A 27931-nucleotide genomic window follows, 5' to 3' on the forward strand; every position below is an offset into this window, starting at 1 on the left:
GGTCACCCAGGGTGGGGGGCGAAGGGCTGTGCTGTTCTGGGGGAAGGCTGCAGTCAGTGTTAACCCTTTCCTTGGTGCAGCCTCCTTAGTTTGGACTTGGGTGGATTTGAGAGTGATTCAGGCAGGATTGAATGACCTGGGCACAGCTGAGGGAGGTGGCTGATGCTCTTGGTGCTGTGTAGGAAGTCTCTTAGATACCAATAAGGTTGTCTTGACCATCTGCTCAGGGTAATTGATATGATGTGGTTTGGGGTGAAGGAGTCCTTCCTCAGGTCCAGCTGACCAGAATCACTAGTTTACTTATTCATCTTCTGTGTCACTGGCCAATTCCTGTGATCATCCCACATTTTTGCTTATGAAGGGTATGGTCTCCAACAACATCCTCTGTCTCTCCAGCTCACTCTGTGCTGGTTCATAGCACTATGTTTTTATTTGACAGACCTGAATTTTGTGAAACAAATGTATTTTGTGGCATGTGGTGTGCAGCAGAGAATGAATAATCCACAAAGCCCCACAGCACATCCTTCTGTGCTGCAGTGGGTTGCAGAGAAGTCCCATCTTCTCCCTTTTTGGATAAAATTACCTTTTATCGTCTACCCTGAGTTGATTTGGAAGTCACAAAAAAATGAGAAATGGGGGAAGTTTTCAGCCAAGGCACCCCTTTATATTTTTTTTCCCCCAAGGAATAGCACTTTCTACAAAGGCTGACATCTCAGCCAACTTCAATTTGGCCACAAAAGTGTTGCCTTTTCTTTCTCCACTACCAGCAAAATACATTTGTGAGCCCTTGACTTCTCCTTGAACCACAGTATTTATTGTCCTGCGCTACTTTCCCTCAAACCAAAACTCATTTCAAGTGGCAATTGAGCGTTTTTCCTATAATTTCCAGTGCATTTTGGGGCATTTGTAGAGGGTGCATTGCTGAGATAAGTAAGAAGCATTTGGTTTTGTTGTCCTTAGCAGCATCATTTGAGACATCACCTTTCAAGCTGTGAGGGTGCTTCAAATGTTTGCTGATAGTCGCAGGCTTTTCTCACACTGGTTCAGCTCTCACCAGGAGGGGAGAGAGCCTTCAGCATTCCAGTGGAGGAGCTCAGAAGGGAGCCAAGTCACCCCCAGGGCTGGAGAGGGGGGCAGTTTGGTGGCAGGGAGCCAGCTCCTGGGGACAGTGCTGTGTGTTTCAGGGTGTGTGCGTGCCTTACTTCCCAGCGGTTCCATTAAATGTCCCCTGAGCAATTCCTCTGGTGAGCCCCACACACCTCGCCTGGCTGGGGAGCAAGCAAACCCCTTATAAGTTACCTGTTAGTGTCTCCAAAAAGCCTTGCAATCCCTATTGCCAAGCAGCTTTCGTTAGAGAAATAACATGAAATGCAGGCAGAGAGGGAAAATAATTGTGTTGGGAGGTTTGTCTGTCACTCCTTGCAGCGAGTTCAGGGACATGTTTCACTTTGTCTAATCTGCTCTAGCATTTCTCACTGTGTCCATCACAAGGGGCTCTTGGCAGTAACCAATTCCAGTCCCATAAGATTTTGTTACAGGCTTCTTGAGAGAAAAAAAAAATTAAAAATCAATAAACCTTCCAGCTCCTAGGCTTGTTCTCCCATTAGGTTTAAATCCAAACAGCTGTGACAGCTGGCGTGTGCTCTTCAGGACAATCACCTTGCCCAGGGTGCCACACACACTCAGAACTGCAGCCTGACAGGCCACAGGGTGCATCCATCCTTGCCTTGGGTGTCTGCCTGGGTCCTCACACCCAAACTGGGCTGAGCCTTCAGCTCAGGTTTCGGGGCACGATGCCTTTCCCATCCTTCAGCCATGGAAACCCACACCTGGTCCCTCCTCTCCTCTCCTCGTGTCCCCATTATGCCACATCCATTCCAAGCCCCTTTGCCTCACTTGCCTCACACAGGACACGTGTGCAGATGGTTCTCCTGGCCTGTTGCTTTGATTGCACTCTCTTGCATCCCTCCACAGCCTCTGCTTTTCTCTAACACATCAAACCTAAGCTCCTGCTTTTCCTTTTCAGAGCCCTCCCAGCTCAGCTTTTCTCACCCTCTGTCTCAGGATTGGCTCTGCTGTGTCCAGCAGTGTCAGGCCAGCATCACCCACTTGTGGGTTCTCTAAAGCAGCTACTTCATGCTTCCTCCCTTATGGAGTTCCATGCTTACAGGGGTTCCTCTGAAATATCTGCCCTGGGGTCTTGTGCCTTAAAGCCCTTCCCTAAACATTAAACAAATGCTTTAAGGACTGTGCTCCTGCACTCAGGTGAGGGAAAAGGATGTCCAAAGGTTGTAGGGAAAGACAACAGCCATTCACAAGTATGTGATTGGAGTGGGATGTGAGGGGCAACTGTGAACACCCATAAAGCCATGTGTGGGTTAGATCAGTGGATATCCTGCAAAAAAAAAGTCCTAGTGTGAGCTATTATCCTCTCCTCTTCTGCACTTGAGGCACATTGAACCCGAGCTGTGGTGTGTCTGCACTGGAGGCCCAAGAGAGTTAATTTGTTCCTGTTAATCTGGAAGATTCAGTCTTTTCTTTTTCAAAAGAAGTGAAGGGGCATAGAAAGGAAAGGTGAGAGAAATAAGGTTATTCTCAATTATTTTCTTTTTTTGTCTGTTTAGAAAACCTTTAACTTGAGGGTGTTTAGTACCATATGTGTTTGAAAAGGCATCACAGAGCTCAAGATCTGGAGGAGAAGAGAGTTTCTTATCTGTGGCTCAGAGCTGATTTCCTTGTGCCAAGTCACCAAAACCAGAACCAGGCTACACGGTCTGGATCCAGCCTAGACAAGGAAGCTGGATTTGGTGTTTGAGCTTTGCCCAGCTTGTGGATAAAGCCCAGCTGACACCAGATGCAGTTTTTGGAGTCAGTGTTGGCAGTGGGATGGGAACATGCCCGTTCCTGCTTGTCCAGCACAGCTCTCATCACTGTTCATGGCTCTTGGCTGTTCTGGTGGAGGTAACAGGAAACTATACCTGGACAGAAAAAGGGCTGGAAGAAGCTGAATGGGGGGATATCAGCTGCTCTCTGGGCTCCAGCACTTCTCCATCCACCCAGCACTGGGATAAGTTCTGTCCCCTGCCAGCTCCAGCAGCTCCTGTCCCCACCTGCACCAAGGTCAGTCAGGGCACTGGCTCTGGTTATCTGTGTCTGGTTTTTCCTGGATATTACTGGGAGCAGGGGGTGTGTGGCAGACTGATAATTCACTGCTGCCAGTCAAGGACTAGCACTTCCACAACAGCTTGTGTTTATATCACCCCTTTATGAATTAGCTTTTTTAAAAGAGTCTGAAATTGCATTATTTCAGCTATTCTGATTTGTATCATGAAATAATGCAGCTGATACTGCTGAAATTTGATTTCTTCATTGACCTATGTCTTTTATTCATTTCATGAGGGCAATGGATTTTCTGTTAATTTTATCCTGTGAGTTAACCCTTACCTGGAAGGTACAAGCTATTTTAGGTTTTTCTCAGGCATGTCACGTTGGTAAGCAGAGAGCAGATCCCCACCCTCTCTAGCAGTCCTTGAGTGCTGCCTGCAGAGAGGAGTTCTGCAACCAGCATTCCAGTCCAAATCCAGGCCAGGCTCTTCTCCCCAAATTCAGTGATGCTGGGGAGGATGAGCACTCTCTCTCAGTGTTGTGGGACATGTGCTCCAGGTGTGCAGTGGGGTGGCTGCCACCTTCTCTGGCTCAGGTAGCAGCTGTGGTTTCCTAGGGGCAGCTTCAGAGTGTTGCCTCCTGCAGGATTCCCACTGGGCTTTAAGGTCCCAGTACAGCAGTTTCTTTCCCTGTGGCTGCAGAGCAGCCTGAGAGGCACCTGGCAGCAGTTCTGCTTAGGAGACTTCTGATCATCTCCAGTTGAGGATTAGGAGATGAGGATTGAGGATTAGGAGATGAGGAGCAACCAGAACCATCTCCCAGCTGTAGGATGAGACTCTCTGAGCTGTTCTTCTTAAGTTTCAGTTCAAGAAGGTGTTAGGGCTTGTGTCTAGGCTGCCTTCTTACAAAAGATGGCCTTGAAGGTCTGATGGCATTTTCCATCTGTCACTATCCTGATCTGAAACCAGAGCTGTCTCAGGCAATTTTCCCCTGACAGAATCGTGGCTCCTGTTCTGAGCCACATCCTGCTCAGGCTCCTGCCTATCTCGGGAGCTGCATCCACACCTGAGGGTTTATTTACAGACACAGCACCAGCTCCTCACTGGAAGAACAGCTCTTAGAACAGAGGTACTGGGTTTCAGGACTGCTCTTTGCTCTTCTCTTTTAATTGCTGTCTCTTTCCATAAAATGTTGCAGTTAATAGTTATGGTGATTGGTGTAGCCAGTTCGAAAAATAATTACTGCCTGTTTCGAGATTATCTTTCCTCCTAATTAAAATCCTGGACCTTGCATATTAAAGGTGTGCTGTTGACACAGCATCCCATGTGCGCCCAGACAACCTCATTTGGATTTACAGAATTAATTAGGTTTTATTTCCATCCCCAGCTGTTCTCTCCTGCACCAGGGTTGTGGCTGCTGTCTCAGCTGGACAGTGGTGGGAGAGATAAGAGGAAGGTCTTGCATAGCTCTGACACTCCCACCACAAACCAGTCATTAAAAAGTATTTCCCAGACCTCACCAGAGGATTTCCCACCTTCACTTTGTCCAGGAAACAAATTGTAGGAGCTGTGGCATGGCCTGTTTTATGGATTGGGCATTATGTGTTATGTTATGTCATCCATGTGGGTGGTCTAGGACAGCCTGGAGTCCCTCACCCCCTCTCAAAGCTGCATTGAGAATTTATAATGCTGTGTGAGTGAGGTTTTTGCAATACCCTGCCTGCAGCAAAGGGAAATACAGACAAAAGAGCCAGGTTTTAATTTTCATTATTAAAATATTGTCAGTGTTCCCTACCCCCAGTATTATCAAGTGAGTGCTCACTAGCTGCATTTGGTGAGGTGGGTACATTGGGTTGGTTGTAGTGGCTGTTTTAGGGCGGTGGTTTGTGCACACTTGTGGGATTGGTAGGGTTTTTTGTGTGTGCTGGGTTGCAGAGGACAGATGTGTCTATAGGGTGCTTCAGTGTCTGACTCAGGTCATTTTTCTCATTGTTAATATGCATGAAGCTGATGGTCACATGAATGGCCAGTGCCTCTGTACAAGAATCACTTCATCTTGCTGTCAGGATCCTTGGATGTTCATAGAGTATTAACAGCCTCTCAACAAAACACAAAAGTCAGTATTTTGGGAGGGCAAAAGGTCACCAGTATTCTTCTGTGTACTCCAGCTGGTAAATTGACAGAAAGGAGAGTTTTAAGGCTAAAGCAGCTGCAGGACAAACGCAGACAGTTGTCCTCCCTCAAAGCCAGCTGCTTAATATGACTTGACAGTTCTTCCCAGGTGGCTTCCCTGCTGCATGAGGATACCCTAATTCACGGTGTTAAATGGTTGTGATAATCTCCCATTTCCCTCTGCGCACAGGGGGTCTAATGTGCTTACCCATAAACTCATCTAGGAGGCTGCTTTATGGCTACCTGTGGGAGCAGGTTGCCTAGTACTGCAGTGAGCTCTGCTGGCTCCCCACAGCACAGCCCTACGGCTGGGCAAGCACAGAAAATGCTGATGATACTGCTTTTCCCCCCAGTTTCTTGCTCTTTTTTTTTTTTTTTTTTTTTTTGTGCTGGATGCCAGCATGAGCCAGGCAAAGATCTCCTTCCTAAAACATCATATTCATCCTTTGCTAAAGCCCCCTTGAGCACCCCTGGATGTGCCACCCCAAAAAACTGTCCCTGTGCCCTTCCTGCACATGCCGAGGTAGTTGCTCTGCTTCCAGAATTTGATTCACCAGAAAAGTCAATTTTTTCTCTTATCTGGCTGAGAACAAGCAAGCACGTTTTGTGCCTTGGTTGCTAAATTTTAATGGCTTTCTTGAAAAGCTAATTTGCAGGATTAAGGCTCAGCTCTCCCAAGGGTTCCTGCTGTCTGAGCACCAGACCCTCAGGAGCCCAGCAGAAAGTGCAAATGAGGAGCAAGGCACTTCCTGGGGCTCCACTGCGACTGCAGGACCTGGCTCAGGATCCCAAACATCTGGTGAGAGCACAGAAATGCCACCTGCTCTGCTCTGCTCTGCTCTGCTTCCTCGTGCCTTTTGTCCAAGGTGCTGCCAGTCACTCACCTGAGCTCAGGCCCTTGGAAATACCTGTTAAAAATAATCCAAGGGCTCAGAGAGGCTGCAGCACAGCGGGATGTGCTGGGGCAGTGCTGGCATCAGACATGCTGGGGGAGGAGGAAGTGTGCCTGATGGGGAAATCTTCTACCTCCCCAAACCTTTGGCTTTCTGATTTTGCTCGTCTGACAGTGTTTTCCTGCTGAGCGAAGCAGATAAATTGCTTTTGCAATAAATATGGGGCACTGGAAACATCTTCTTACAGGATGTGATGTTGATTCTGCAATAATTTTTATCAGCAGCCCAGAATACCACAGCTGATACCGTTTCTGCTCTTGCATCACTACATTTCCTACATCCTTCCCCTGTTCTTTTTGCCATCCCTTATAAAAACTAACGTGCTTCCCAGCAGCGAGAACAGCTGACCTCCGTATCTCACATTTTCTATTGCAATGTGCCATATTGTGTGTCTGATGGACTCATGCTGCCGAGTGTGGTGATGAATCTTGGTCCAGGATCACAGCAGCAGTCGCTGGGTGTAATGGGAGCTCAGCAGTGCATTTTAGCTCTTTCAGCCCGGGAACCCTTTGTTCCAAGGCAGATGTTTTTCTAGCCCTGTCGTGTTTGCTGTCAGAGTAAAATCTTCATTCATCAATGAAAGTCATCAGCATGTGTTTGACTGTGTCTGCTTCGAGGGGTTCTTGGAGTCTACTTGACATGTGAATGCTCTGGTCTATGGTATTGATCTTCAGGGTTGATTGGAAGATAATTGTAGGCTGAAGTACCGAAGGCCACTGTTGCAAGCAATTTGTTTTTCATAAAGGATTGTCGAGGCATGAGATGCTTCAGTGCCATGGCAACAAGTGTGATGTAACCAGCAGACAGAGAGCAGGAGGATGCAGTCCCTAGAGAGGCTTTTTCTTGGCATGGTAGAACTCTGCTAGTCAGAATCCTCTCACTTTGAATCACCAATACATCTCAGTCAGAGGCTGGAGAGAGAAGAGGTGCAGGACACGAGCTTGGTGTGCGGGGTGAGTAACAGGCTCCACTGTCCCTTTGCAGGTACTGGCTGACCAACAAGGTGCACATCAAGCGACCCACCACCGGCCTCCTCATGTACACCCTGGCCACCCGCTTCTGCAACCAGATTTATCTCTACGGCTTCTGGCCCTTTCCCCTGGACCAGAACCAGAACCCGGTCAAGTACCACTACTACGACAGCCTCAAGTACGGCTACACCTCGCAGGCCAGCCCGCACACCATGCCCTTGGAGTTCAAAGCCTTAAAGACGCTGCACCAGCAAGGAGCCTTGAAGCTGACTGTGGGGGAGTGCGATGGGGCCACGTAGGGTGTTCCCTGGCCACGTTCCTGCACAGCCATGGGAGGAAGGGGAGGGGGCAGAAAGGACGAGTGGTGCCTGGTGGGGTTGGTCGTCTTCGTTAACGCGCAGGACAGCGACACAAATATATCTACGTGGTACCTATATATATTGACCTGAGTATTATAACTGTTCGGTGTTCACCAAGGGAGGAGCAGGAGAGATGCAGGAGCATCTCACCAGACTGGCCTGGGCAAGACCCCTTGCCGTGGGGCTTGCTGGACTCAGAGGGTGTTTGCCTTACATCTGAAAGGTGTGAAGGTGGCCTTGGTTTTTGAGGGTTTGTTAGGTGATGGGTAAACGTGAGCCGTTCGTCGTGACTGGTCCGAGGTTGGTAGTTAGTTTGTTTGGCCAAGGGCGCCGGCAGCGAGGCGCATCCTTGGCCCCGTGCTCGTGGCGGGGAGGGGAAGGGGCAGGGAGCGGGGTGGGCAGGGAAGGTTTGTTGGTGGCTCTCACAGCCCAGGGTCCCGTGGCACCGAGCAGGACCCGGGTCCTGCTCCGCAGGGACCAGTGCCCAGATCCATCCGAACACAGAGTGCCAGGCTGGGCACAGCCTTCGGAGCAGGAGAAGCCTCCAGGGCTGCAGCTGGGTCTCCAGGAGGTGGCAGGGAGCAGAGCTAAGCTGATCCCAGTGACACTTACACAAGTGAGGGCCTCCAGAGAATGAGAGCCTCAGCGCTGGGCCAGGGGCATGGCGAGGAGGATGCTGAATGTGTATTTCTCTTCCTTTTCTGAGGAGCAATGTAGGGAGGAGCAGAGATGCTGGAATATCACAGGAAGGAGCTTTGCTGCCACAAAGCAGCACCATTAGTATTGAGTAGTCTCACTGTGTCACAAGGACACCCAGCATCTGTCAGGGTTTGTGAAAACCATAAGTATATCCAGCTCTAATTCCTCTAATTCCCAGCTGTTAAGCAGCCTGCCTTCTTCCCTCCTCCAAAAACTGCTGAAATATGGATGATAGGCCTAGACCCAGCCAAGCAGCAAGACCACAGGACTTCAAGGGACTTCTTCAAGTCTAAATTATTTATTTTCAGTTTCTCCCTGAAGAACCAGCACACAGTGCTGAATTCCTGGAGTCCCACTCTGTCAATCCTTTCAAGCCCTAATTATCTCTCACTCCCAACAGTTAAATAGGATGTCAGATGGATCTTGATGGGATGCTTGCCTAGTGATGAACATCACAGAAATAATATTTTCTTTTTTTTTTTTTTCCTGTCAGACAGAGCCCAAAATATAAAGAATTTTTTATAACCCCATTTGCTTTTCTCTGATTTTCAGGGGTTTTGAAGGAAGCAACTAGATAGAGCTGATGATTCTGTTTCATTTTCTGCCTCTGTAGCCTATTCTGTTTGTCTCCTAATTAGCACTCAGTGCCAGAATGCAGGTGAGTCCAGGGTTCAGCGAGGACTGTTTGGGTTTAATTTGTGGGACAGTAAATAACACTGCACAGGCAGACCTCAGGCATGCACTTCACTGCTGCCATGGCTGGGTATCATCACCTTTGGGCCTCCTCCTGCTGCTGTGTTTTTTAAGTTAAAAAGTGTACAGTTTGGGGCTGAAATACTTGACATTTTCTCTTTAAAAGCTGAGAGTTTCAAGTGGTAAAAAGAAGAGCTCACTTTCATGTTTTGGGCCGTAGAAGCTACTGTACCCATAGGAGCCTCCAGCCTGCTAATTAGTGTCAGATGAAGATGGCTAAGATTAAGGTATAAGCAACATTATAGTGGATAAATGTGGGCTAATCTGCCACTGAGGGGATGTTTCTTTCCAGCACCAGAAAATCGTTTCTTTCATGTCTTTTTTTTTTTTTTTTAACCTGGTGCCATTTTTTTTCCCTGCATATTGTTTTTACTTGATTTTCGTTTCACAATACAGCTAAACCTGGCTGTGAACCTCAGCTTAAGCTGAGACAGAGAGTGAAACTGCAGGATGGAAGTAATCTGCAATCCCAGGGAGCTTCCCACGATTCAGGAGTGGTTCTTAAAGCCAGATAAAATTCCCAGGTTTGTCCCCAGCACGGGGAGGGACAGAGCAGGGCTGGAGCTGCAGGGACTGCTAAAGCCAACTGTTGTACTGAGGGGCCTGGGCCATGGTACTGATTGCTGTTAGCAAACCTTCTTTTTCAATAAAAGTAGAGGAAATGAAATAAATGTGCAGGGGTTTTATTTTAATTCTGTATTTTGATTGAATAGAAGGGCAAGAGGGGAGGCAAGACCATGAAGTGCCATGGGATTAAATGGGGAGACCCTGGAACCCCTTTGGCTGGTGCAGGAGAGGAGAAGGCTGGGCTTGTTTGCCCACGTGGGGTGGATGTCAGGGCTGTGCCAGGGAGACATCCAAAGCCATCAGGATGTTCTTGCTGTGCCTACAGAGGTTTTTGAGCTGAAGCTACAGCAGCACGACAAGGGTCTGCTGAGGGGTGAAAAGGGGATGGGAGAAGGGATTTTTTTTTCATGGTGCTGTTGAAGCAGCTGCTGCATCAAAGCACAGGCAAGTTATAAGCAAATTATTCAGGGGGATGAAATTGCTGGTGATGTTTCTATTCCCAGAATGGGTCCTGTTCCACCCCTGTTGTAAAAATGCATTAAACCATGAGCAAGACCCTGCAGCTATTGAAATCCCTGGCTGAGCTCCCATTTCACCTTGCTGCCATGCAGGCTGGTCTCTGCTGTGTTTATATGCACAAAAAACAACTCATAATTTCCCCTTGCTTTCTTGTTTTGTGTCAAGCCCTCTGGTCTGGTTCTCTGAGCGGCTCCTCGAGTTGGAAACATAATTTATCATCTCAGCTTCCAGCAAATAGGTGGGACCTGGCTCCACCAAGCCCCAGCGAACCATAAAGCCCTTGTGCTGTTCATGAGCAGCAGGAGCAGAGATTCAGATTCGCCTCCTGCAGCAGTGCTTGGGGTGGGTGGATGATATTTGGGCTATTTTGGGGCAGCCACCAGCCCTGGAGCAGCACAGCAGCTGCCAGATGCTGTGGGGACCCGGCAGCTGCACCAAGCTGCTGCTTGATGGATTTCTTCATGCCCAATTAAGGCTCTTCTGTCATCAGGAGTGAAACGAAAGAGAGCATTGATGCTGCTTAGGCAGAGATGCAGGTGCGCGTGTTGCACCATGAACGTGGTTAACAGCCCTAAATGGCAGCAGCAGCTCCCCTTGCTCTTCCCTCCTCCATCCCACCACTCCCTCCAGCACTGAGGCTGCTCCACACTGGTGGTGCTGGTGGCTCTGGGATGGGGAGCTCCCTTCCATGGGTTAGGCACATTTGTGCCAAAAGGCCCCTGGATGGTAAGAAGTGACCTAAACTTGAAAAATAGAGGCAAACTTGAGTCTCCAACTGGCTAGGCCCAGAGTTTGGGGCTTTTTCGGGCAATGGTGTTACTGGCCAAACACAGTGTTCTCCTTGTGTGCCCCTGGGGCATAACTCCTGTACCTGGAATTAGAGCTGTGTGCTCCCTGCTCCCCACACCACAGTGAGAAGCCCAGCTGCCTTTTCATTTTATCCATGGTTTTCTGGGTTACATCCCAGCCTTGGAGTCTGCCACAGCTTTGGCATTTTGTTTATTTATTTATTTATTTATTATCTATCTATCTATCTATCTATCCATCTATCTATACACACTGGCATGGCTCTTGCTCTCCTGGGGGAGTTCATGCCATATCTGGCCCTGACACCAAGCACATCTCCTCTGGTCAAACTGCAGACTCTGCAGGCTGCACAGCCAACATCCTTTATCATTAATACCTGCACTGCCTTGTTCAAAGCTGACTGGGGTGCTCTGAGTTGCAGCAGCTCCTCTGAACTGCAGCACAGCTTCCCCTGCCCATGCTGCCCAGCCCCTCGCCCAGGCAGGGCTGCCCTCCCTTCCAGCCCCACAGGACAGGAATGGAGTTTGTCTCCTTCCTCCAGACTCTCCACCAGCCAGGACTTGCTGCAGGTCAATAACCAGACCTCTGCTTCAGTCACAGCCCAGATAATTAGTGAGCAAAGTGCAAATAGTCACTGTGATTCAAATTACCTTTTAATTTCTTTTCAAGCTGCCTGAGGGGTTTCTTTAGTCTTATGAAAAAACTGATTTTTTTTTTTTTTGAGACACCAATCTTGCAAACCAGAAAGACACAATATTTTGTATTCAAGGTGTAATGAAAATTGTTTGCATTTTTACACTGCATTTTGGATACTTCTTGGGAATAATGCTGAGCACTTCAGACAGTCTCACTTAAATTATACAAATTATTTCAGTTGATCCCAAAACAAATTCATTTTTAATTTTGTGCAAAAGGGTCTCAAAAAGGTTGCACCATCTACAAATCATGACATAGATATTGGGGTTTTTTTTATCCATCACTGCTTTTTAAAATTTAAACAATCCAATTTCATGCTAGAGAGGCTTGAAACTATGGAGATTAAAGCTTAAAGCTTTGAGAGACCCACAGGGGATGGCAGAACGTGGTTTGGTTTCCTCCAGAGTGCCCCACAATGTCAGGAGGTAAAACCAGGCACGTAACCATGGTCTCCAATGTAATACTTTGTCATACCATACATTTTTCAGCTCTTTTGGTCTTTTGGTTGCTTTAATTTTTAGGTTTCTCACATTTATGAATGGTTTATTAGCATGTATTTTCATCTCTATGAGTTACTCTATCACCCTCAGCACCAGACAGCAGAATTTCATTTTGGGGTCCCTGTTTTAACCACATCAAATGCTTTCTAGCCTTCCTCTTCTTCACTGCTACTTAATCTTATTTTTCTCTGTGAAAACAACTGAGTACCTGTGAGCTGGCAAATCTTGTCTGCAGCTCCAGTAGTGCTCACGTCCAAGTTCTGCATTGGGTCATCATCTCACCGTGGACACCACCAGCAGCAGGGAATGGACTCCGTGTCTTACCTCTGCCCCCCACATGGTTGCACATCACCCACGTAGGCAAGGAAATTACTGAGAAAGGCCTTGGACAGGGGCCTGAATGATAACCAAAAAAATCATCATCCACCCAAGAGGACGGACTTCTCTCCCAGTATGAGCAACATCAAGGCATTCAGCAGTAAGCTCCTTTTCCAGCTGGAATAACTCCTGTTCGATGAACTCCTGTTCATCAAACTCACCCAATGCATGAGCAAAGCTGTCACAGGCCAGTTCCCTTCACAGCCCAGCTGGAGGCAGATGCACTTGGCTGTTTGAACATCATCTCCAAGCAAATCTACCTGTGCCCTTACAAGAGCCAGGAGCAGCCCTCACTGGCCCTTCCTACTGTAATGCCCTCAAGACCTCGTGCATGAGCTGAGAACAAATGTGAAGTAACAACATGGATGGAAATATCTCCTGTTTTGTTAATGAAGGGTTCTTCAGCCATCTCCAACACTTAAAGAAGGCACAGGCAGGGGGAAGACAGACCCCAGGGATGGCCAGGGAGATGTCATCCTAAATGAGATACCAAACTCTCCAGGCTGAAGGCTGCACAGTGCAGGCACTGAATTTACTGCTCTCATGCTCAAAATAGAAGTGAGCAGTATCTGTTGATTGTATCCAGGAGAAAAGCACAGAGTTTGAGCATGGATTAGGAAAAAACACTGTCCTTGAACTCCAAAAAGCAGCTGGGACAGTTGTACCCCCTCAAAGTGCCCAGCCAGAACATACCCATGGCTCTGCTGGAGGAACCCTGCCAGCACTAAAAGTTAAGTCCCCCTGTGCTGAGATGGTGGCAGGCCATCTGACACTAATCCTGTGCCTCCAGCAAACAAAGCCTCCCAGGCATTGTGAAATACCCTCAGCTGTTTGCTGGCTTGGTTGCCTGGAGAAGCTGCTCAGTGGAGGGCTGATGGAGCACTCGGTGTTCTCGCACGACCCAGGAGCAGAGGTCAAAGCACATCAGAGCAGCCTAATGAGGTTTTTAACCAGTGCTCTGGAAAGCCTCACGCGCCTCTCTCTAGAAAATGTTGCAATTTAGGCTTCGGCAGGAACCACAGAGCAAGGAAAATGTTATGCTTGGACCATCAGTCTTGTAGTGTCTTGCTGCAAAGCTTCCAGATGAACTTGCTTAACTCGGCTTGTGTCTGGAAACCGCTTTGGGTTGGAGATTGCTAGGAAGAGGAGAAGAGGCATGCTCTATTCCTGGACTGCATATTAGTGTTCCATATGGGTGCAGAGCCAAAGCATATGGACCTCCATCTGTTAGGCAGGCCTGGTCTGGCCCCATGGATGGTTTGTAATGCGCGTAGATTCATCCAGATTTGGGATTCCTCCAAAGCAAGACGAGAGCCAATGACTCAAATATTGTGCAAAGCCATTGAAACTGATGGCACTAAACAACAATCATTTGTCTCCTGTTTGATTTTACTTGCTGTAAAATAATGAATTGGTTACGGGGGTGGGTGAGTATTGTGCTGTGGATGGAAGCTTTGAAGGAAACATGGCTAAAAGAAAACAAAACAAGAATCATCCTAGTAATTCTGTATCAGCTTCCTCCTGTGTATTATTCCCCAGAAAGTAAGCTGTGTCCTTCAACTTCAATAACATGGCATTTAAGCTCCATCTGTGATCAGATTTAAAGATGTTTGCAGGCATAATTCAGGCAACTTTCAATGACAAATTCAAGGAAGCTGGAGAAAGAACTCTTGAAGTTCTTCCATGACTAAAACAACTCTAGGGAAAATGAACTTTGCTCCTACAAGCTCTTTATTAACCACAAGCTCCAGACTTGGATGTTTTCTTTTCTTTTAAAGCAAATAATTAGCCCCAAAAGAGTCCAAGTCATAGCATGCTGTGCTGTTTCTTGCACTGAGAAGCCAGTGTGTGGTGGGACTTGTCCTGACCTCACTGAAATCGAGGCACTGCAGCCCAGCAGCACCCCGAATTCTTCCGCTTCTTCGGGTCACATTTCTGCTTTGAAAGATGGGCCTCAGAGGCTGAATTTGAGGCACCATGCTGGAAACATTTCTGCTGAATTTTCCTGCAGAACTGTGTGGGGCACACAATTAAAGCCGTGGGATGACCGCCAAGGAGATGGGCTATTGTGGCAGCCCCTGGGAGAGCTCATAGCAGGAAAAAAAACTCTCTCCACTAAATTAATTAATTGCCATGCATGTTAGCTCTGGGGTTTGGGGAAATTACCGTGGCCTGATTTTCTTCAGCACTTTTATTCCTGGCTGGAGACCAGGGGAGTTGTTGAGGTTGCTGACTTAAGACACCATAACAAATGGCTCGAAATGACAGCGGGGCAGGCGTTGTGATTTGTAACCTGTGCGTCTCACCTGCCTCGAGCACGGGTTTCACGGCACCTTTTCTGGGGATTTTATGGAAGGGGCAGATTTACAAGCATGCCAGCCTCCTCCTGGGCTTCCCAGGAGAGACCAGGAGGGCACAAATTTCTTGGCCGAAAACCATCTGAGAAGCCAGGCAGCTCTGAACGTTCTGTGGTTTATTTTTGGAAGAAGCAATTTTGGTAATTGCAGGCGTTAAATGAAAGGCAATTAGGGATGGAGGGAAGGTGTTGCATGTGTGTTGGAACAGGAGCCAGCTCCAAGCCAAAGGGCCTGTTAAAAATGTGGACCCCTGAATGTGCCACAGGCCAAAGAGGGCAGGGAGGTGCTGGAGGGGTGTGTGGGTATTTTGGGGTGTTTAATGTGAAACAGGGCATGGAAACACTCGCATCTGTGATGTGTCTTTTATGGTCTTCCCAAGGTTTTAATTAAAAACGCAATAAAAGCACGACGAGCGGAAACCAGGATGTTTTAACAATCAGCTGTTATGAATTGTTTTGTAGGAGGGGAAAGAAAATCAAAGAACAATTGTTCGTGTAAAGGAGTTCGGGACACTGAGTTCACACGGAGAAATCAATCCTCTGGGAAAGGTTCTCCTGTCAGGAAGCACGTGCTGCACAGACAATAAAGTGCAAGGGGGCTTCCATGCTGCTGTGGGGATCTGCCAGTTGGCTGTTTCCCCATCAGGTACATCTGTCTGCCAGAAACATGGTACAGGCCGGAGGATTGGGAGCAGGATCACATGCCAGGAGGTGGGATGAGGAGGATGTTGGATTTGGGTTGGGATGATCTTTGAATGACTCAGAGGAGTTTCAGCTGTAATTTCTGAGATTACAGAGCACAATGCATTTTGTGCTTAGTGACAGGCACACTAAAATCATTTTGTGCAGCACCTGTTGCCTCTGACAGAGGTGACAGCAGGGAAACACTGGAACAGGATGGAAGGGAATTAATGAGGCCCGGAGAGGCAGCTGCAGGCCATGCAGGCATCATCTCTGGCTGTTTTTAGGGATTATGAGGGTTTAGGTTTGTCCATGGCCTTGGATAGGATCAGGGGTTTGCTGCCCACTGCTGGGGTGCCCAATCCATCTGGAGGTGAATCCATCTGGATATGTCTGTGAGCTGGCCCCTTCCTCATGTCTCTGTGTTCACATTCTCAGTGGAGAAGGGAGCCCTGGGCCAGCCACCACAGCACTCCTGTACTCTTTCTCCATCTCTTCCATGACCTTGATGCCTTTAGACTGTTTTCTCCGTGTGTGTTACTTAGTTTTTTTTGCAAGAAGAGAACTGCCTATGCCCTCAGCTGGTCCCTGCTGCTCCCACAGAAGCATTCTGGATGGGCTTTCTCTCTGCCTTCCAGACAAAGTCAATGAAAGTCCACAACAGCCATGGCTCCCAGCAGCCCCCAAGGACCACAGTTCCCTGAGCTTGTAGTTTAAATGGAGATTGGCTTCTAAAATTTAACGAGTGAAAATTTAACGCTGTGAAAACAGCGTCCCAAGGATAAAACAGCAACCAAAAAAAGGGAAGCCCATTGAATACCCATCCAATTAAGTCTTCCAACTGATCCTCATTAAGCATCCATTTCTGACATTTGACAGAGTGGTTTAGATTAGAGCAGTGAAAAATCCCCTTGAAAAAGCAGATTGACATTTTGCAGAGGAGTGTTTTCATAGTAATACTAATGGCTTCAAACCCCCAGTTTATAACCTAACATGCAAAAAAAAAAAAAAAAACAAAACAAAAAAAAAAAAAAAAAAAAAAAACAAAAAAAAAAAAAAAAAAAAAAAAAAAAAAAAAAAAAAAACAAACCAAAACAACGCATTTGGCTTGGCAAAGGGGTAAGGAGCAGCCAGGCTGGCTGGCAGGGAAATTCCTGGTGACCAAACTCCTGGCTGTAGTGAATGCAGACAACCCCTGGAATTGGCTCGCCATGTGCAGGGTCCTCAAAAGGCAGCATTTAATAAGATACAGAAACTGGGTTTTTTGGCTGAGCTGAATATGAAGTCGCCATGGCAACCTTTCTTCCAAGGTGATCTGAGTCAGGTAGCAACAGCAGGGATGAGTTAAAGGTCATCCCTGCAGAGGAAGATGGGCACTGATAAAGCACTTTAACAAGTCCCAGGGGAGGTGGCATTTAAAAGCCACTCAAAGGGCTCAGCCAGATCCATGAAGGGAGAGAAATCCAAGAGCAGCAGTGCTTGGAAAGCTCCTGTCTGAGAAGGCAGCTGCATCAGCAGTGCTCAGAGGGCGCTCCCATGAGGGCCCTGGACCCATGAAATGTGTGTCCAGCCTCAGGTCTCCAGGACCTGGAGAAGGGCTTGTTTAGCAGCTGGGTAGGAACTGGGGAAAACCAGCTCCTGTTCTGGAGTGAAAGCAGTAACTCCATGTAAGGGATGAGACCTCACCCTCCAGCAGAGCAATAATAATTTCAAAAATCATCTAAGACTAATTGCAAACTGATTTTCACCAGGACTTTTGCTTCCAAAATGCCTGCAGTTCTTTGAGAAATATCCCCTCCTACCTCAGACAAAGGGCTCAGTGTGATTTGTGAGCCAATGCTGTTATCCTCACTCCACAGAGAAGGAAAACAGAGGCATGGAGGGGGGTGCTGTCATCTCCATAGCCAAATCCAAGCATTTAAAAATGCAGCTTGGAGTCCAGTGATAGCAGCTGCTCTGTAGTTTGGCCAAGTGCTGGCACGTGACATTTTGGGCATTACAGGGTTGGGGTGGCTTGGTTTGAGTAACCCAACACAGATCAAGGTAGTGGCAGGGAATGTTTTCAGAGTAATATCTGTGGGAATCTTCCTGTATGCCATCTATTTTTAATTTTACCATGTTTTTTTTTCTGGTTCTCAGGGTTTCTTTTCAAGTTTTCCCCCTGTAACCCTGAGGGCTGTAAACTCACAGGTTTTGTTGCATTAATGGAATCTGAGCATCCCAAATAATCTCAGGTTCAAGAGCTGTGACTTCAAAAACCCCACAAATAGCATGCCCTGTGGAAAAAAAAAATAGTTCAAGCTCACAGCACCCCTTTCCCCTATTCTTGCAAAGTTCAGCTCCAGGTAAAAACCTGGAGCTCACATCCCACTCTCACCCATAGCTTATTTTCCTCTCCTGCATGGCTGCAGCTCCTGGGTCAGGACTTTCACTGTTAGAAGCCAGGGGGTAAGCCTGATGGCTGGGAGAGAAACCAGAGGCTCAGGAGATCTTAAGAGCTTGTTCTTGCTGCTGTACTGGTGGGAGCAGAGACCCTGACAGCCAGAGCATCCCACAGAGTTTTAAGCAATACCCCAATGGAGACTTCTACCCCACCCTGCCCTGTGGTCTCTAAGCTGGATGCTCACATTGCAAACTCTGCTGCACACATCACACTGCTGGGTCTGTCCAAATCAGCGTGCATTTACTTGCAGGAGAAATGTCTCTCCAGCTTTGTTTTGGAAGGAGAAGGTGAGGAAAAGATGGATCTGTAGTGAAGCCCAAAGACAGGGCACTGTAGGACCATGGTCTCAGAACACGTGGAAGCTCCAGCCTTGTCCAAATGCCAGGAGTTTGCTGGCTCCTGCTGAAGTTTCTGCTTCTCTGACCAAAGCCACGTGCTCACTGCTGGCCCCAGCCCTCCTGGCTGCCAACCCATCTGAACACAGCGTTACACAAGTGCTTTGTGCCCTTCCTCTGCTCCGAAATTGGGACAAAATAAACCATTCTGCTCTGCTCGCAAGGAGGGTCAGTCTGCACCTTGCTCAGCCTTTGGAGTTGCCATGGACTTGTCATCAGAGCTGCTCTAATTTGAACTAATGACTGGGGAACTCATTGCTGATTACAGGGCACTGCCAGGCTCTGGCTGCCAGCACACAAAAATTCAACTGCCCCCGCAAAGCCTGGTTGGATAAAATTTCATAGCATTGCCAAAATGGACTTCAGACGTTTATTTTGACAGCTGTAGTTTTAATTATTCATGTTTAGGTTTTACAGTGTGCTGGTAAAAGGACCACGAGGCATTTCATAAAGATAAAAAAAAAAAAAAAAAAAAAGAAAGAATGAGTCTTGTAGACCTTGATATACCAGGAGGAAGAAATGGGGAAAGGCTGTGCCAAAGGTCTAAGACTGGGAATCTTCTACAGGCCACAAGGAAAAGCTATTTCTCTTAGGACACTTCTTAATTACCACAGAGCTGAGTGAGTGGGCAGTTCAAAACTTTGAGACAGGGCACAAATTTGCAGTTTTTCAGAGCACAGACTTGTTGCAGGAGGCAGGGGACCTGTGAGCAGGAAAATCCGTGTGTTCCATCCCTTTGACAATTTAATCCCATCCCACCCACCAGGCAGAAGAGCATTTCCACTGCAGCACCTCAGCATTTGCCTTTTTGGGGAATGGAGACAAAAGCCACACATTTCAAAGATGAGAAAGTGACACAAATATACATAAGGGAGGGGGAATTTGGAATGGATGAAAAGGTTCCAGCCTGTCCAACATCCACCCACGTGTTGAAGAAAAGCCCCACTGGCATCACAGTTTGGATCAAACATACCCTGGGTTCTCCTCTCCTTCTCTGTAGGGCTGTGGGGTCCACAAGACATCTCACAGATTGGATAAACATGCCTGAAATGTGCAGGTTGGGTCATCTTGATTTTATTCCCAGTCAAGAACATCTGCAAAAATCATATCATTCCCATGGAAAACTCCAGGCATGCAGAACTGAAAATTTCATCAGAAGTATATTTAATGGGAATTATTTCCCCGGTGGTGCTGGGCAGCACTTAAAATGTGTGAACTTGAGGACATAATTTAGTATCTGCTGCAGCTCTTGATTTTCCAAAGGGAGAGAGAAACAGTAGCCCACCTTGTTAAAGCTCTTGGAGGCAGATTGTTGAGCATTAAATAAAAGCTCCCTGTTGCCGTTGTACAAGGGAGTATTTGAGGTCTTGCTGTTCTCCTGCGAGGCTGAATTTGCACCAAAACTGGTGCTCGATCAATGTGAGCCCATGGCAAAGGCTGTCCCAGAGATCTGCAATCACCACTTCAAGTGTTAGTCTGAGGGGACCCATCACTTCAGAGGTGATTTTAAAGGGGAGCATGAAATGGGCTGAGACTTTACACCTGCACATCAGGAGGAGATAGATGTAAAAAATAAATGGGTTTCTCAGGCAGGGGGTCAGGCTAATCACCTGCAGGTTCTGTTTGCTTGGGTGTGTTTCTGACACAGCAACCGGACTCGATTTTTGCCCATGTTAAAAATAAAAGCAAGTTAGGACATCTGGAACTTTGAGAAGGGATTCAGGGAAGCCCTTGCTCGTGGCTTTCTGCCACGGTTCTCCTGACATGAGGAGCAGGACGTGGCTGTGCCATCCCCACACTGAAGGACACCGAACTTCACTAACTGGTTAAGCCATGCCTGAGCTCGTCTCTGCTGCCCTCCATCTCCCATGGCCATTTCCATCAGCCTGAAGTCCCACCAGGTCATTTCCATGGTCATATCAAATTGATACAAATGACTGCAGAATATGCAGGGCAGAAGAGACTCAGCTCGGCTCTCAGCAGAGCGTTCTGCAAAGAGGATTAGCAGCTGTGGGGGATGATTATTATCATTAATGATGTCAGAAGGGAGGCAAGCAGAGAATTCAGTATTCAGTATTTTGACAGAAGCCACAGGGTCCGGATTTGCAGTCAAATTCAACAAAATGTTCTGCACCAAAGGCTTAAAAAACAAATTAAATGTTTATTATGCTAATAATTCTTCAGTTAACATCAAGACAGGTGAGCAGGGGATCTAACACTTGATCCCCTGCTAAGGCTTTGGCCATTGCAAATGCTGAAAAACCCTATGAGACTACACAGGTTGCACAGAGGTAGCAGCTCAAGCTGCTGGGGACTCAAAAAGGGCTGCTAATTGCCCAAATCTGCCAGCACACTGTTTGTGCCCTGGCTCCTGACCTCCACACAGCCTAAAATCCAGCATGCTCCTGCACTCCAGCATCAAACACACCCCAGGAGGATGCATTTGGAGCAGGCAGGATAGCTCTGGCTCTCATGTGATGCCCTTACAATCTGAGCACACCTCTTCAGAAGGCTGTGATCCTCCTCTGAGCCTCATATGCCTTCAAAGAGTGCTTTTTTTCTGCACTCCAGCTCCTGAGTCTGAGTCCATGCTCATTTTTCATTTCCAAACCCCAAACTAGAAGACCTTGCAGGTGACAGGGTGTGCAGAGAAGTGTGTTAATAGCTGCCCACTGAGATGCTCAAGCTAATTAGGAGACGACATTATATAAAACACAATAAAGGACTAATGAATAAACAAACAAGCCTCATTTGGGATCTTTTCAAACCCTTTCAAGCCAGTGTTTTGACTTTTGGATTCTTGAGAGCCTGAGGAGTGGCAGAAGCAGCAGCATGGCAGAGCATAGGCCTGGAAGAAATAGGTGGGAAGGAAACACAGAGCTGTGATTCAGAGAGAGGAGCAGGACTCAGCATTTCATGCTCCCTGGGGAAAGATCCTGGTTCACTTCTCCATTGTGATAAAGACAACCAGCTTGCCTTAGGGCAAGACTTTTAACTTTTCCCATAGTAGTGAGCCTTGATTGCTGCTGAAAGGATGAGATGGACAACTCCCAACACCCTGGGTTCCTCACCCCATGGCTGCTCCAGGGTGCTCACAGCACAGACACAGTACTGGCTTACAAACTGTAATTCTTTCAAACCAGGCCAGAGCACCTCAGTTTTCCCTAGAACAGGCCATCTCCCTCCTGCTCTGCACCCTGGAGGCTGGTTTCCCCCATGGCAGGGACAGCAGCAGGGCACTGTGGGGCTCTTGTCACTCTGTGACTTCCTTTGCTCTGCAGTTTCAAACCTGGGAAATGTAGGTCGCTGATCTTCAGCATGACCTACATTCACAGCTCCAAATAAGCCCCTTTTGCCAATGCTGATGCTTTCTAGCCTCAAGTTGAATCTGGAATACACACGTGAGTGCCCTGCTTTGCCTGGGTGCCCAAGGAGGGAGGTTATGATCGGGCCCAAGCAGATGCTGCCCAGACCATGTCTGTCCTGCACACATGGCTGCAGCACGGCCCTGCCTGAGCCAGCAGCCCTCAGGCCTCTGTAAAAGCATCTCCTCACTCAGCACTTGCTGTGCTTATGCCCTGCAAGAGAAGGATGGGCAACAAAAGGAATTTTAGCGTTCCTGTTGTTTTTCTAGAGTGTTGGATGGGGCTGGCAGGAGCAGAGGAAAATGCACCCATACATGGCAGCCCTGGCAGAGCTGTGGGCAGGCAGCAGCTCCAGCACTGATTGTGGAATCCCAGAATCACAGGATGGGTTGGGTTGGGTTGGGAAGGACCTCAAAGACCATCTCCTTCCAACCCCCTGCCATGGCCAGGGACACCTTCCACTACACCAGGCTGCTCAGAGCCCCATCCAACCTGCCTTGAATACTTCCAGGGGTGGGACAACCCTGTACCAGGGCCTCAGCAGCCTCACAATAAAGAATGTGTTCCTAATATCTGATCTATAGCCCTCCTCTCAAAGTTTAAAACTGTTCCCCCTTGTCCTATCACTGTCTGATTCTGTAAAAGTCTGGCTCCTTTTTGGAAGCCCCTGTTTGGTATGGAAAGTCACAATGAGGCCTCCACGGAGCCTTCTCTTCTCCAAGCTGAACAACCCCAGCTCTCTCAGCCTATATTTGTAGGAGGCCAACCCTCAGATCATCTTTGTGCACCCAAATATGTCCTGCCTTGGTTGCCCCTGGCAGCACTCCTGCTGTTGTCTTCACTGGAGGCAAGTTTTTCATCCAGATTCTTCTTTCTTCACATAGGTGAGGAAAAAAAAAAAACTGTCAGGTGCTTTTTGTGCAGAAGGGAATTCTTCATATGCTTCACCTGTCTTTTACAGAAGTGCCACTTTCACTGATCCTTTCAGACCTCATCACCATCCCTCTCACCACCTCTACACCTAGGATACCCAGAAAATATGAGTCATACTGGCTGGATTTTGTGCACAGAGAGCAAGGAAAATGCCTGTTACTTTCTCTGAGTTTGGGAAGATATTTTAAATGGTCCTAGAGTATTCTTAGCAATTCCTTCCACAAGCTAAAGATGAAAGACAAAGAAATCTGAAGGAGGAGGAATGGCATGAGAAAAGAGGGAAAGAAGAAGAAGCAGCGTCCTTGTATACTCTGGAGACAAGGCATGGGGAAAAGCCACCATTCCTGGTGCCTACGTGCCCTGGGGAAGGCTTGTGATAGCTCACAGCAGCCACCCAGGTCACCTAGCTGTGCTTGGTGGCCTTTCAGGGACACAAAAACATCTGAAAGGGCAATGATGCTCACCCTGGGAATGTCTCCAAATCCTGGATAGCCTGGCATCAAGGACACAGCACAGCTTGAACAGCTGGGGGAACAGAAATAGCCCAAATTGTCTCCTGAACTGTTTATTTCAAGGCTGAGGTGCTTTGGACAAATCACTATCGATGCTCCTCTTCTCTTCTCTTCCTGCCTCCCACAGCTTCCTGAGGCTGCCCAGGGAGAGCCATATCTGGCACTGGTTTCATGCTGTTGTTGGCTGATGGAACACAGGGCAGGCTTGGTTCGAGACCAGCACACTTGGTGCAGCACTGATCCCAAACCTGAGGGGCTGGCTCCGACCAGTGCAGCCTCTCAGAGCCTTCCCAGAGCCACGCACCACTCCTGCCCTGCCCCAGCTCTTCCATCATGTCCTGTGCATGTTTGCATCCCATATCTCATGCACAAATGTAGGTCATTGCTAAGACCATGTCTCAGCAAACTGTGAAATCTCAGCTTGGCCTCTTGCCTTATGTGCGAGAGGATTTTCTCACCTCCCATCGCTCCGGGCTGCTGCCACACTGAGTTCTTCCTTCTCAGCGAGTCCCTGCTCCCCAGCCAGTACCAGGAAACCTCCTGGCAGCAGCAATGGCAAATGCCCTGTGACAGGGTGAACATTGCGGGCTGCCTCGGGCAGGAAAAGAGGGTGAGGTGTGACAAACTCCAGCATCTCACCTGACTATCTTCCATGCAACCAACCATCCACCACCCCCAGTGCCACTGAGACCTCTCCCAGGTGTGTCTCCTCTCTGTGCACTGGAGTGAAAGGAAAACCAGTTTGTTTTGTACATACAAGGCACTGAATTCTTGCAAGCGGGGGGGGAAGTTGCACATTCGTGTTGGTGGCAGCAGGAGCAGGGTCCATCCTTCTGGCTTTTTACTGCTGGGTGGGCAAAGTCAAAAAACCAAAACAACATGTTCATGTACTGAGAACAAAATAAGGGCTTGTTGGCTGGGAGCTGGCAGCACAGGAAATCCACCCTTGTGTCATCTCAGCAGAGCCACAGCTGAACCAGCTGCATTTTTGGCAGGCACCCTTCCTCCTTCCCTCACTCGTGGTCAGTATGTACTGCACCGAAGCCTAATGCAGGCTGAATGACACCAAGCTGTGACATCTTCTGTGTGCTTGGAGGTGCCACACCACATTTCCAAACACCCCTGTGACGAGAGCCAGCCACTGGAGTGTGATGGGGGGAGAGCTGGAGCCATCGAGCCAGATGATTTAATGTATTGGCTGTGTTACACATGCATCACCAGGGGCTGAACTGACCTCCACAACAGCACGAACAGATTCTTCCCCCAGTGCTTCAAGCCAGGCTGTTTCCCCTGCACCTTCTGCCTCCATCCCAACAAGGTTTCTAAGCCAGCAGAATTAGTACTGCTAAATAAAGGTAGCTCCAAACAAAGGCTCCTGGTCTCTGACCTAGCAGTTCATGTTTTTCTGGGAGGGTCACAGACGTGGTGTACTAAAGCTCAGTGCAGCAGCTACACCACTGACTAACCCCACACCTGCTGAACATTCCGTACTTGTGAGCTCCATAAATGTTTCCTCTGTTTGCACACATTTTTATTAGCCCTTAATAGGCTGAAATAAAGTATTTTCAGGTCCTGCACAAAAACAAAATGCCAAGGGAAGCCTAAAAATTCCACATTCCTCATGTCCTTCCTCAGATTTCACCTCTTTAGACAGCAAATCAAAACAGGAACATAATGGAGCTGCTATTACTGCTAATGCTTTTCACATTATTCGAGGTGCAGGGAACAATTAGATGGCACTAATGAAATATTGCCACACTCGGATCTGCCAAACTGCAGCTCCATTCACCTTCTCTCCTCCACTTCTGTTCTTCCCCACCTGCTCCCCATCAGAGGGCGAGGCACAGCCGGTTTGCTCTGCTTCCTCTGAAAATCCTATCAAAGAAAACTCCAAACGCTCCGAGTTCCTTTCAGAAAAATAAAATGAAATGAGCAGAGGAAACATCGCCTTTCAGAGGCTTTTGCCCCAGAGCAGCAGCAGCACCTTGATGCCTCTGGCACAGGGCAAATTGCACAGCAGCTCCCCGTGACAGGAGCAGACCCACCTTGTGCCCAGCTGCCTGTTCTGCTGATGAAGAGCCTGGCAGGTCTCCTCAGTTCTCCTTCCCAGCTTTTGTGAGCCAGACTCATTAATCACCTCTCCCTTACCAAGAGAGACCTCACTACACACTCCCTGCTTGCCAGCTTTGGAGTGAAAAGAGACAGATGGGGCTCCCAGGCTTTTGACCTGAGGTTGTGGGAGCTTTAGGTTCTGCAGCCCTCTGTGCACAGTGGTGATGCCCTGGCTGGCTTGTGAAGCCCTGCTTAAGGGATGGAGCTCTGAGAGGTCTTTCCTGTGGCTCAGGCTGCCCAGGTTGGCACAAGCTGCAAGCCCAGCCTGATGGAAAGCCAGCCAGCCGTGCAGCAATTCCAAGCCCAGCCACACAGTTAAACAGCTAAATAACCCTGCCCTGGCACTGGGGAAGGAAGTGCCATTCATTTTATGGCTGGAAGGAGCCAGGAGAAAGCATCTTCGAGGGGTAAGAAAAGCACACTGCACCACTGAAGCTGTTGGAGGACTTTGTATTGTGCAGTTCTGTGTGCAGGGGTTCCAAAAATGACATGTTTCCCCAGGAGCACAGCCGTGGTGCCATGGGCCAAGCACTGGGGCAGCCTCAGCATCCTTGCACTTAAAGGAATGTGATTTGGTGAATCTGAATAACCAAGAAACTTTCAGCCCAATGCTGTGTCTCTACACAAGCTGCCAGCTCTGTTTGGATCTTCACTGGGCTTCCTCCTCCACCCGTGCCTGATGGACAGTGCCTGGGGTGTGAGGAGCAGCTTTAGAAAGGACAGAACTTGGCAGGTGTTTGGTCACTTGATGAGACTGGAGGGAGGAAGGGTCAGGACCAGAAAATGATAAAGGGCACAAGTGGAGCAATCACTGCAAGTGGTACAAGGTGGTTAGCAAGGGTTTTGTTAGCTACAAGCTCGTGGAGACCAGCAGAGCTCCACACCTGACCAGAGAGATCTCCAGGACCTTCCTAGAGACAGGTAAGGTAAGGTAGGAAAAGTAGCTCAGAGGATTTGTTCTGAATACACAGAGGTATTTTGGTTTTAAGTGAAATAATGCTGGTATCAGAAACTACATTTGTACATGTGCTTGTTTGCTCCTGGCATCACTCTCTGAGTGGTTTGATAATGCTCAGGGTGGAGAGGGGATGCCTGAGACATCCAGATTTGAGACTGGAAATGGGTGAGGGATCTGTGACTTCCACCAGTAGTGAGGTGATTGGTCACCTGTACCTGATCTTCAGGCTTGAACTCACCAAGGTGGACATCAGAACTCTTCAAAATCCTGAAGCTTAAAGTATCTGGAGGTGGCCAAGGGCAGTGATGTCAGCTTGGAGAATGAGCACTGGGGATATTGAGGCTGTTCTTTTATAAGACTGAAGGGTTGTGCTGTGTTCTTGTGGGTTTAGAGCAAACAGAATAGGAATTGATACATCTTCAGTGCTGTGTTCTGCATTTGACATCGTGCGTGCACCTCGTGTGCGTGTATTCATCCTCCAAACAGGCTCCTGCCTGTTTGCTCTCACACTAATGAGGTATTCTCACTCATTTCTTTGTTATGCCAGCTCTAATTTCCAGCTCTTTGACACGAGCAACCATTTTTCTCTAAAAGGCTGAGATCACATGGCAGGATTATAAATTTACTCCTGAAATGCACCATTAATAAATAATAAAGTGTTTATAAATATGCAAAATAGATTATTAGTCAATTCTATAAAATCTTGGCTACAGGAGCATAAAAGTGTGCCCTGCAGCTTGTATATCTATTATAAAAAAAAAGAGGAAGGAACTAAAAAGAAATTCAGATTCCCTTTTTAACTTCCAAGCAGTAAATGCTGAATAACTTATTTCTGATAATGATTATGTTAAAAGCAAATCATTTGTTTCCTTGAACAGCAATGAACAATGCACTGCAAATATGTGATTTTAAAAATATTATGTATGAGCAGAGGGACAGAGTATGTCCTCCATTTGAACAGCTCATTAAATAGAAGCTCTTCAGCAAGAGCACCCTGTGCTGTGAGCACCCTGAGCAGGACCATTCTTTTATTTAAGCTTAGCGAGCTTCAGGAGTGCTAAGATCATCTAAATATTCCTGCCTCTTAACTACAGGAGCTCAGATTGGAACTTTGAATCACAGAATCACAGAGTGGTTTGGATTGAAAGGGGCCTTAAAGATCATCCAGTTCTGTGTGTTTGCCCATGGAGTCAGACATGGGAAACAGCAGCTCCTGAGGGTCTCGGCATTGCTCGGGGTAACCCCCTGCCCTTCTAGCAAGACCCATCCTTATCAGGAGGTTGTTGCAGCAATGTTTTGCCTCATTAGTCCAAAATAAAGAGATTTATTTCTCCTTTGCCACAGCTTTATCCACAAGGGTGTTGTTAATCTGTAACACACAGCAGTTGTAGGTGGGAGTCGGGAAACTGGGAATTTGGTGGCAGAAATACCACGGGAAGCTGGATGGCAAAAGGGGCAGGAGGGGAAGAAGGGCAAGGACCACTGCATTCACTGCTGAGCTCTGAAAGCATTGCTGCACCATCAGCAAGAGGAACTGGTCTGGCCCAAAAAGGGTTATACACAGAAAAGGAAATAGGAGACATTGCCTAAACAGACTGGGTTTTTTTCTGTTTACCTGAGAATCATCTCAGTGCCACTGGGATCTGTGCTGTAGGAGTCCTTATGCAAGGAGATGCAGAGAACCACGTAATTTCAGAC

General features: G+C 47.8%; 1 protein-coding gene across 2 annotated transcripts in view; it reads left to right on the forward strand.

Moving 5' to 3' along the window:
* ST8SIA2 (ST8 alpha-N-acetyl-neuraminide alpha-2,8-sialyltransferase 2) overlaps positions 1 to 9676 on the forward strand; it is a 31158-nt gene extending 21482 nt beyond the window's left edge. For both annotated transcript variants that reach the window (XM_053988913.1, XM_053988914.1), the window contains exon 6: positions 7214 to 9676. In XM_053988913.1, the coding sequence (XP_053844888.1) occupies positions 7214 to 7499 (286 nt within the window). In that variant the 3' untranslated portion in view covers positions 7500 to 9676. The remainder of the gene's footprint in view (positions 1 to 7213) is intronic.
* Positions 9677 to 27931: the final 18255 nt, after the last annotated feature.

This window comes from Vidua macroura, chromosome 12 (assembly GCF_024509145.1).
Source record: "Vidua macroura isolate BioBank_ID:100142 chromosome 12, ASM2450914v1, whole genome shotgun sequence".
In the NCBI taxonomy this organism is placed as follows: Eukaryota; Metazoa; Chordata; class Aves; order Passeriformes; family Viduidae; genus Vidua; species Vidua macroura.